The sequence below is a fragment of the Nerophis ophidion genome, linkage group LG01 (genome assembly GCF_033978795.1).
Source record: "Nerophis ophidion isolate RoL-2023_Sa linkage group LG01, RoL_Noph_v1.0, whole genome shotgun sequence".
In the NCBI taxonomy this organism is placed as follows: Eukaryota; Metazoa; Chordata; class Actinopteri; order Syngnathiformes; family Syngnathidae; genus Nerophis; species Nerophis ophidion.
In genome coordinates, this window is record NC_084611.1 from 6,349,991 (window position 1) to 6,361,513 (window position 11,523).

General features: G+C 40.0%; 1 protein-coding gene across 1 annotated transcript in view; it reads right to left on the reverse strand.

Moving 5' to 3' along the window:
• Nucleotides 1-11,359, reverse strand: part of mettl14 (methyltransferase 14, N6-adenosine-methyltransferase subunit) — a 32,497-nt gene extending 21,138 nt beyond the window's left edge. The window contains exons 1-3 of the mRNA XM_061895174.1: nucleotides 10,941-11,359; nucleotides 10,008-10,096; nucleotides 6,979-7,066 (exon numbers count right to left, since the gene is read on the reverse strand). Coding sequence (XP_061751158.1) covers nucleotides 6,979-7,066; nucleotides 10,008-10,096; nucleotides 10,941-11,006 — 243 coding nt within the window. The 5' untranslated portion in view covers nucleotides 11,007-11,359. The remainder of the gene's footprint in view (nucleotides 1-6,978; nucleotides 7,067-10,007; nucleotides 10,097-10,940) is intronic.
• Nucleotides 11,360-11,523: the final 164 nt, after the last annotated feature.

The following is an 11,523-nucleotide window of genomic DNA, read 5'->3' on the forward strand; positions in this document are numbered from 1 at the left end:
GACTTTAAGGTTTTACTACTTACGTATAAAATACTACACGGTCTAGCTCCATCTCATCTTGCCGATTGTATTGTACCATATGTCCCGGCAAGAAATCTGCGTTCAAAGGACTCCGGCTTATTAGTGATTCCCAAAGCCCAAAAAAAGTCTGCGGGCTATAGAGCATTTTCCGTTCGGGCTCCAGTACTCTGGAATGCCCTCCCGGTAACAGTTCACGATGCCACCTCAGTAGAAGCATTTAAGTCTCACCTTAAAACTCATTTGTATACTCTAGCCTTTAAATAGACTCCCTTTTTAGACCAGTTGATCTGCCGTTTCTTTTCTTTTTCTTCTATGTCCCACTCTCCCGTGTGGAGGGGGTCCGGTCCGATCCGGTGGCCATGTACTGCTCGCCTGTGTATCGGCTGGGGACATCTCTGCGCTGCTGGTCCGCCTACGCTTGGGATGGTTTCCTGCTGGCTCCGCTGTGAACGGGACTCTCGCTGCTGTGTCTTGGATCCTCTTTGGACTGGACTCTCGCGACTGTGTTGTATCCATTGTGGATTGAACTTTCACAGTATCCTGTTAGATCCGCTCGACATCCATTGCTTTCCTCCTCTCTAAGGTTCTCATAGTCATCATTGTCACCGACGTCCCACTGGGTCATTATTGTCACCAATGTCCCACTGGGTGTGAGCTTTCCTTGCCCATATGTGGGCCTACCGAGGATGTCGTGGTGGTTTGTGCAGCCCTTTGAGACACTAGTGATTTAGGGCTATATAAGTAAACATTGATTGATTGATATTATTTGTTGTTTTGGTTGTATATATTTGAGGGTCCCCCGCTACTCTTTAACAGAGACAAACTGATTATATTGTTTTTGCTTGTGATTTTTGTCCAAGTACAAAATTATGCTAACAGAGTAAATTTAACGTTTTATTATTTGTTTGTTTTCTTTAACTTGAATACTTATAAGTTTCCATTTCAATTACAATGTGAAAATATACGGGGCATACAAGTGTATTGCATCTGAAAGGCTATACTTGCATATTATCATTACATCGCTGGTTAAATTGGTCTCCAAAAAATGATGGCACTTACAGTGGGGCAAAAAAGTATTTAGTCGGCCAGCGATTGTGCAAGTTCTCCCACTTAAAATGATGACAGAGGTCTGTAATTTTCATCATAGGTACACTTCAACTGTGAGAGACAGAATGTGAAAAAAAAAAAATCCAGGAATTTACATTGTAAGAATTTTAAAGAATTTATTTGTAAATCATGGTGGAAAATAAGTATTTGGTCACTTCAAACAAGAAAGATCTCTGGCTCTCACAGACCTGTAACTTCTTCTTTAAGAAGCTCTTCTGTCCTCCACTTGTTACCTGTATTAATGGCACTTGTTTGAACTCGTTATTTGTATAAAAGACACCTGTCCACAGCCTCAAAACAGTCAGACTCCAAACTCCACTATGGCCAAGACCAAAGAGCTGTCGAAGGACACCAGGAAAAGAATTGTAGACCTGCACCAGACTGGGAAGAGTGAATCTACAATAGGCAAGCAGCTTGGGGTGAAGAAATCAACTGTGGGAGCAATTATCAGAAAATGGAAGACATACAAGACCACTGACAATCTCCCTCGATCTGTGGCTCCGTGCAAGATCTCATCCCGTGGGGTCAAAATGATCATGAGAACGGTGAGCAAAAATCCCAGAACCACACGGGGGGACCTGGTGAATGACCTGCAGAGCGCTGGGACCAAAGTAACAAAGGTTACCATCAGTAACACATTACGCTGACAGGGAATAAAATCCTGCAGTGCCAGAAGTGTCCCCCTGCTTAAGCCAGTGCATGTCCAGGACCGTCTGAAGTTTGCCAGAGAGCACATGGATGATACAGCAGAGGATTGGGAGAATGTCATGTGGTCAGATGAAACCAAAATAGAACTTTTTGGTATAAACTAAACTTTTCGTGTTTGAGGGAAGAAGAATTGAGTTTAAAGTCCGTGTTGCTCGGCGACAGCCCCAAAACATCAATGCTCTCGAGAAGATCTGCATAGAGGAATGGGCCAAAATACCAGCTACTGTGTTTGAAAACCTGGTAAAGACCTATAGTAATCGTTTGACCTCTGTTATTGCCAACAAAGGTTATATTACAAAGTTTTTAGTTGAATTTTTGTTATTGACCAAATACTTATTTTCCACCATAATTTACAAATAAATTCTTTAAAATTCCTAGAATGTGAATTCCTGGATTTTTTTTTCACATTTTGTCTCTCACAGTTGAAGTGTACCTATGATGCAAATTACAGACCTCTGTCATCATTTGAAGTGGGAGAACTTGCACAAATGCTGGCTGACTAAATAAGTTTTTGCCCCGCTATATATTGTTAGCCTGCAATAATTTGTCAGTCAATACGTCGTCCAGCAAAATGTGTTATCGGCCCAGACCTATCTACAGGTTATTTTCTCTTAAAAAAAAAAAAAAAAAGAGTAAACGATCGATACCCGAAGTGATATGAAACAGGAGGTGAATTGCGTGACGTCACATAAACCGGGCATGACGCTCCCAAAACACTTCTTTCTTTATCATTAAAAAAAACACTACACTTGAGTGTTTTCCATGGATGTGTTGACATTTCATTTCTTTTTCGCCTTGATAGCAGAGGAGAGGTTACATTTTAAACACAAATCTTTATATTCAATACATTTTGCTCCTGGTCCTCATTTTTGATAGGCCATAAAAAATATAAAAATCCTTTTCGATATCGATCGATATAAAACACTTATGCCATGATGCGGTTTTCCGCCATATTGCCCAGCCCGAGGATACCTAAATTAGCTCAACAGTTGATTGTTGACAACGTATCGGGTGTGAAGCGTTTGACAAGACCGGTTAGATTCCTTTCATACTCATGTGACACTTGTTGAGTGATGTTTAGAGCAGACAATTTTTTAATACAATCTCTGTGGAAAAAAAGGATTCAACTTACTGGAACAGCATTACAGGTTTCATGATGCAACGTATTACATAAACAATTATTTCTATTTCTCTTACAGCACGTGCAAAACACTGGGAGCACATGTCTGCAAACAAATTATATGTACACAATTATATACAGTGCCTACTGTATACCTACTAAGTGGCCTAGTGCAGTGGTTCTCAAATGGGGGTACCCGTACCCCGGGGGGTACTTGAAGGTATGACAAGGGGTATGTGAGATTTTTTTTTAAATATTCTAAAAATAGCAACAATTCAAAAATCCTTTATAAATATATTTATTGAATAATACTTCAACAAAATATGAATGTAAGTTCATAAACTGTGGAAAAAAAACGCAACAATGCAATATTCAGTGTTGACAGATAGATTTTTTTGTGGACATGTTCCATAAATATTGATGATAAAGATTTGTTTTTTTGTGAAGAAATGTTTAGAAGTACGTTGATGAATCCAGATGGATCTCTATTACAATCCCCAAAGAGGGCACTTTAAGTTGATGATTACTTCTATGTGGAGAATTTTTTTTATTTACAATTGAATCACTTGTTTATTTTTCAAAAAGTTTTTAGTTATTTTTTAATTTTTTATTTTTCAAAATAGTTGAAGAAAGACCACTACAAATGAGCAATATTTTGCACTTTTGTACAATTTAATAAATCAGAAACTGATGACATAGTGCTGTATTTTACTTTTTATCTCTTTTTTTCAACCAAAAATGCTTTGTTCTGATTAGGGGGTACTTGGATAAAAAAAATGTTCACAGGGGGTAGATCACTGAAAAAAGGTTGAGAACCACTGGCCTAGTGGTTAGAGTGTCCGCCCTGAGATGGCTAGGTTGTGAGTTCAACCCCCGGCCCAGTCATACCAAAGACTATAAAAATGGGAACCATTACATCCTGCTTGGCACTCGACATTAAAGGTTGGAATTGGGGGTTAAATCACCAAAAATAATTCCCTGGCGCGGCCACCGCTGCTGCTCACTGCTCCCCTCACCTCGCAGGGGGTGAACAAGGGGATGGGTCAAGTGCAGAGGACACATTTCACCACACCTAGTGTGTGTGTGACAATCATTGCTACTTTAACTTTAACAAAAGTATTGGAACAGTGAGTCCAATAAGTTTATTTTTGTTGTAGACTGAAAACATACGGGTTTGACATCAAAAGATCAATATGGGACAAGAGATCAACATTTCAGCTTTCATTTCCAGGTATTTACATCTGGATCTGGTACACAACTTAGAAGATAGCACCTTTTGTTTGAACCTACACATTTTTCATGAGAGCAAAAGTATTGGAACAAGTGAGTGACAGGTGTGTTTTGTTGCCCAGGTGTCTCCCAATGACATTGATTATTCAAACAATAAATAGCACTTAATGTCTGAGCTCAGTTTCCCATTGGGTAGGATAAGTTTTGCCTGTGCAGACTGCATTTAGAGGTGGCACCAACATGAAAACCAGAGAGAGGATGGACAATCAATCAGAGCCATTGCACAAACATTGACCATAGCCAGTACAACCATTTGGAATGTCCTGAAGAAGAAAGAAACCACTGGTGTACTAGGCAACAGACGTGGATCAGGTAGACCACAGAAAACATCAGCAGTTGATGACAGAAACATTGTGAGAGCTATAAAGAACAACTGTTAGTGACATCAGCAACAACCTCAGGAGTGAAGGTATCACAGAAGACTTCGTGAACAGAAGTCCAGAGGCTACACCAGAAGATGCAAACCACTCATTAGCAGGATGAATAGGAAGGCCAGGTTGGAATTTGCCAAAAGGTACAAAGATGAGCCAAAAAAAAGCTGGAAAAAGTTTTATGGACTGATGAGACAAAGATTAACTTCTTCCAAAGTGATGGAAAGGCGAAAGTTTGGAGAAAGAAACTCAGAAGTCTACAGAAACATTTTGTCTGCTAATTTAAAAGTTTGGTGATGTCAATGGCTCAGAGGCTTGATGCACTTACTGAAAGCAAAGGATTTGCAAGTAAATATTAAGTCTTATTCACTTCAATCTATTTTAAGTTTATATGTTCCAATACGTTTGCTCACCTAAAATGTTGTGTTCCATTACAAATAATGCAAACTATTGGCAAGCAGTTGGAGGCGTTTGTGTCAGTGAGGGACAGGAGGACACTGGACAAACTGCTGGCCATCATGGACAATCCTGCCCACCCATTCCAGCAGACAATTAAGGGAAAGCTGAGCTCTTACTCCGACAGGCTCCTTCAGCTTCCTTCCCAGAGTGTTCCATTCAAGAAGCCTTTAAATAGACCTCCTTTTTAGAACAGTTGATCTGCCGCTTCTTTTCTTTCTCCTATGTCCCCCCCTCCCTTGTGGAGGGGGTCCGGTCCGATGACCATGGATGAAGTACTGACTGTCCAGAGTCGAGACCCAGGATGGACCGCTCGTCGGGACCCAGGATGGACCGCTCGCCTGAATCGGTTGGGGACATCTCTACGCTGCTGATCCGCTTGAGATGGTTTCCTGTGGACGGGACTCTCACTGCTGTCTTGGAGCCACTATGGATTGAACTTTCACAGTATCATGTTAGACCCGCTCGACATCCATTGCTTTCGGTCCCCTAGAGGGGGGGGGTTGCCCACATCTGAGGTCCTCTCCAAGGTTTCTCATAGTCAGCATTGTCACTGGCGTCCCACTGGGTGTGAGTTTTCCTTGCCCTTTTGTGGGTTCTTCCGAGGATGTTGTAGTCGTAATGATTTGTGCAGTCTTTTGAGACATTTGTGATTTGGGGCTGTATAAATAAACATTGATTGATTGATTGATTGAAGAAGTCCTTCATTCCAGCACTCCATCCAACTGTGTAATTACTGGCCATACAGCAATAGATGATCTCTGTCTATTACCTGACCGCTTCTGTGTTAGCTACCACTCTTTATCATTTCTGCTGGATCTACTCTCTATTTTATGCCACAGCAGTTACATATACTGTAATATTATACACTGTTACATATTATATAAAAATATATCAGTATATATCATATACTGTATTTATAATATGTTAATATTACATATATGTTATATTGCTCCTAGGGTACATTTTTATTCTATTTTATACCTGCATTATCCTTTCCATTCTTACACTTTCCATCCTTCGTAACTGAGATACTGTGTGGAACAATTTCCCTTGTGGATCATTAAAGTTTGTCTAAGTCTAAGTCCATACCGTACAACCCTCATAGGACACCAGCGCTGGCAAAAAGAGAGAAAGGAGGGCGTGGCCGCAGTCCAGCAGCCCACAAGAACTCACATGGACACATCATATTTCGGCAGAATTATTGACAGTAGGAGTATTTTTTATTCTTAAATAAATAATAATAATAATAATAGTATTAAGAAGAAGAAGAAATGAATAGGAAATTGGGCTCCAGCAAAAAGGGAACTTTTCTCATGCAAGACAAAAGGGTTAGTGCTTGAGCAGTGATTATTATTTATTTACTTTAGTATTTTTTAACTAAATATTGGTATCTGCTGATGTAGCTGTATAGAAAACAATAAATAAATAAGAAGGGCTGACACTGACATATGTCAAAATGCCAAAAATTGGCACATAAAAATGTGTATTGTAAGCTAGAATTCTGTATTTAGATCTAACTGCAGAAATGCTGCTACTTTACGGTAGGCATGTGTACGTCACTTGAACGAACTTTACGGCGCCGATTCGTCATTCGTGCTGACGAGAGCCCGGATGTAAACTGCTTGGCGGAGACGGAGAGCATAATGGAAGCTAAACCAACAAAACATGACGAGGAATTGGTGCCAAAAGAGGGAAGATTAACTTTTTTGTTTGGTTTCAGAAGGTGCAGAGGCAAACTAAAAATAACTGTAATTGGCAAAACACGAGACAGTCCATTAAATATGTGAGAAAGTACCAGGATATATATTGATGTCCGTATCGCACAGCACTACCCCCGATTGTCAAATCACGTCAAGATCATTCGAGCATACGTCAAAACGGAGCCTTGCTGCAGTCACTCACTTTTTGTTCCTCCACATCTTCCTCGATGTCATCTCCCTCCGCCAGGGCCTTCTTTTTGGACGGTGGAGCGGATTGATCCAACGACGCCCTGGAACACGCAAACATCAGCAGAATAAGCAACATGAACAAATAATAGGTGTCAGAAAGTTGTCAAGTGTTTTGGCGAGACAGGTTATTATGTGATTACATATTGATAATCAAAGACAGGGCAGAAACCTGATGAGGCCGACTGGTTTTCTGTTGCTAAGCATTCCTGCAGGCTAAGATGAGGTCAAAACCTTCTAGTTTAGACACTATAGAATCTACAGAACATGTCATGTATTTCATGTAATTCTGACATCATTATTCTTGCTAACCAGACTTTAAATACAGAAAAATACACACACACACATGCATCCACAAAAATGTATACGCCACACACAAATATCTCAGCCCCCCACCCAACGCCCTTGACACAATACCGAAACAGTCCGTGCCAAATATGAGCTTTGACTACTGTTTAATAAACGAGGCAAACTGCTGTTAAAAAAAAAATAAAGACTCCTCGAGGCAGCAAAGCATTCCTTGAATATTTTTTGTAATCTAATTACTCGAGGAATCGTTTCAGCTCTATCTGCTACCCAAGAATGTACAACAATTCTTCTCAACATAAGAGGAGAACTATAATATTAAGGAAAATGTCATTTAAAACATTTGTACGCACGTACAACACTTAAGACCTTCAGTATATCAGTATGTGGAATTAAATGATGGAATGGATTAAGCAAAGCAATCAAACAATGTACTAATATGATCCACTTCAAGAAACTCTTCACACTTAAAGTGTTTACAAAGTACAAAGAAGAAGAACCATGATAACCTTCTCAATTTATTTAATCTATCCATTCATTTTCTATATACTCTTACTCATCTCACCTTATGAAACATAACTTACTTCAGTAATTATTATTTATTAATTTTTCTTGTTATTACTTATGGAGTATATTGTGAATACATTGACAACAAACAGGAAGTGAACAAAAGTGTTAGCAACTGCAATGTAAAGGAAAAGGGGTAAGATTACATAAACTCTGCTTCTTCTTACTCCTTTTCCAACTTGTTGAATAGACAAACTGCAAATTGTGATGCTCATGTGGTACCCATGCATGTGTGATGTATCATGTTGTATGCGTGCATGTGTGATGTATCATGTTGTATGCATGCATGTGTGATGTATCATGTTGTATGCATGCATGTGTGATGTATCATGTTGTATGCATGCATGTGTGATGTATCATGTTGTATGCATGCATGTGTGATGTATCATGTTGTATGCGTGCACGTGTGATGTATCATGTTGTATGCATGCATGTGTGATGTATCATGTTGTATGCATGCATGTGTGATGTATCATGTTGTATGCATGCATGTGTGATGTATCATGTTGTACGCATACACGTGTAATGTATCATGTTGTATGCGTGCATGTGTGATGTATCATGTTGTATGCATGCATGTGTGATGTATCATGTTGTATGCATGCATGTGTGATGCATAATGTTGTATGCATGCATGTGTGATGCATCATGTTGTATGCATGCATGTGTGATGTATCATGTTGTATGCATGCATGTGTGATGTATCATGTTGTATGCATGCATGTGTGATGTATCATGTTGTATGCATGCATGTGTGATGCATCATGTTGTATGCATGCATGTGTGATGTATCATGTTGTATGCATGCATGTGTGATGTATCATGTTGTATGCATGTATGATTTAGATAAATAAACATTGATTGATTGACTGATGTGTGATGTATCATGTTGTATGCATGCATGTGTGATGTATCATGTTGTATGCATGCATGTATGTGTGATGTATCATGTTGTATGCATGCATGCATGTGTGATGTACCATGTTGTATGCGTGCATGTGTGATGTATCATGTATGCATGCATGTGTAATGTATCATGTTGTATGCATGCATGTATGTGTGATGTATCATGTTGTATGCATGCATGTATGATGTATCATGTATGCATACATGCATGTGTGATGTATCATGTTGTATGCATGCATGCATGCATGTGTGATGTATCATGTTGTATGCATGCATGTGTGATGTATCATGTTGTATGCATGTATGATTTAGATAAATAAACATTGATTGATTGACTGATGTGTGATGTATCATGTTGTATGCATGTATGTGTGATGTATCATGTGGTATGCATGCATGTATGTGTGATGTATCATGTTGTATGCATGCATGCATGTGTGATGTATCATGTTGTATGCATGCATGCACGTGTGATGTACCATGTTGTATGCGTGCATGTGTGATGTATCATGTATGCATGCATGTGTGATGTATCATGTTGTATGCATGCATGTGTGATGTATCATGTATGCATACATGCATGTGTGATGTATCATGTATGCATGCATGTGTGATGTATCATGTTTTGTGCATGCATGTATGATGTATCATGTATGCATACATGCATGTGTGATGTATCATGTTGTATGCATGCATGCATGTGTGATGTATCATGTTGTATGCATGTATGATTTAGATAAATAAACATTGATTGATTGACTGATGTGTGATGTATCATGTTGTATGCATGCATGTGTGATGTATCATGTGGTATGCATGCATGTATGTGTGATGTATCATGTTGTATGCATGCATGCATGTGTGATGTACCATGTTGTATGCGTGCATGTGTGATGTATCATGTATGCATGCATGTGTAATGTATCATGTTGTATGCATGCATGTATGTGTGATGTATCATGTTGTATGCATGCATGTATGATGTATCATGTATGCATACATGCATGTGTGATGTATCATGTTGTATGCATGCATGCATGTGTGATGTATCATGTTGTATGCATGCAAGTGTGATGCATCAAGTTGTATGCATGCAAGTGTGATGCATCATGTTGTATGCATGCATGTGTAATGTATCATGTTGTATGCATGCATGCATGTTGGAAATAAACTCAAACTCAACTGCATGCAGGTTCCACTTTTTACCTGCACGTTTCTCTGGTCTCTTCTATCTCCTTGAGTTCATCTTTACTGTTCAGCACAGCCCCAATACTGTCTGCACTCTCAGCTCCCAGCTGCAGACAAAGGAAGGTGAAAGTGTCATATAGAAATATTGTTCCATTGCCTCTACGTTGTACGCTGTTTGGTCCGTGCAGAGAACAACACAACTGTACCGCACTGTAACTCAACCATTCAATTATACTTTTAAACGTTTACCCTCGTGTATCTTAGCTATGCTGTGCACATTAAGCATGGGTTATATATGCATGCGTCCCCCCTTCCATCCATGTAATGTGGATACATGATGTCCATTCAATGCAAGGACAGTAAAGAATACACGACTAGCAGTGTTTGCTACACACGACTAGCAGTGTTTGCTACACACGACTAGCAGTGTTTGCTACACACGACTAACAGTGTTTGCTACACACGACTAGCAGTGTTTGCTAAACACGACTAGCAGTGTTTGCTACACACGACTAACAGTGTTTGCTACACACGACTAGCAGTGTTTGCTACACACGACTAACAGTGTTTGCTACACACGACTAGCAGTGTTTGCTACACACGACTAACAGTGTTTGCTAAACACGACTAACAGTGTTTGCTACACACGACTAGCAGTGTTTGCTACACACGACTAACAGTGTTTGCTACACACGACTAACAGTGTTTGCTAAACACGACTAACAGTGTTTGCTACACACGACTAACTGTTTGCTACACACGACTAGCAGTGTTTGCTACACACGACTAACAGTGTTTGCTACACACGACTAACAGTGTTTGCTAAACACGACTAGCAGTGTTTGCTAAACACGACTAGCAGTGTTTGCTACACACGACTAACAGTGTTTGCTAAACACGACTAGCAGTGTTTGCTAACAACAACAACGATGCTAACTGCTAGCTACTCGCCTGCTGAGCGAGAAGCTGCCGTCTTAGTTTTTGTCGCTCCCGGATTTCCTGCAGTCGACTGTTCATTTTGTCCCTTCAGCTGTCGTCTGCCGTCCAACACTCAGCAGCCGCGTGTGACGACTTCAAACACAGAAATGTTTCAAAAGTGAAAGGCTAGCTGTGGAGGAAACAGCTCGCTTACGTTTGCTACCCGCTCAAAGTGGGAGCACTCGTTGTACGCCACAGGGCGCGTGGTTTAAAACACAGGGGCTGTAGTTGAAGCCTGCATTTCACAATATAACTCTATTTATACCTTTTTAACTTTTCAATTATTCAAATAAATATTAATTGAATACACGGCACATTTGCGTTCGAGCCAATCACAGTTAACGACCAAAGTCTCAACTGACGACACCGCCCTCCTCTGCCACTTCAGGCATACGCTGGTAAGCAGAACAAGCAACTATACGTGACGTAATATTTTTCTATTATCCAATTGGGCAGCGATTGTCGCTTCCGTCTTTGCTCCTCCAATGGGGGCGCTTGCCATCAGGTCTGCCAACGTCACTTACAGAGATGTTCTGCAAGAGAAAGATGTGCCTAA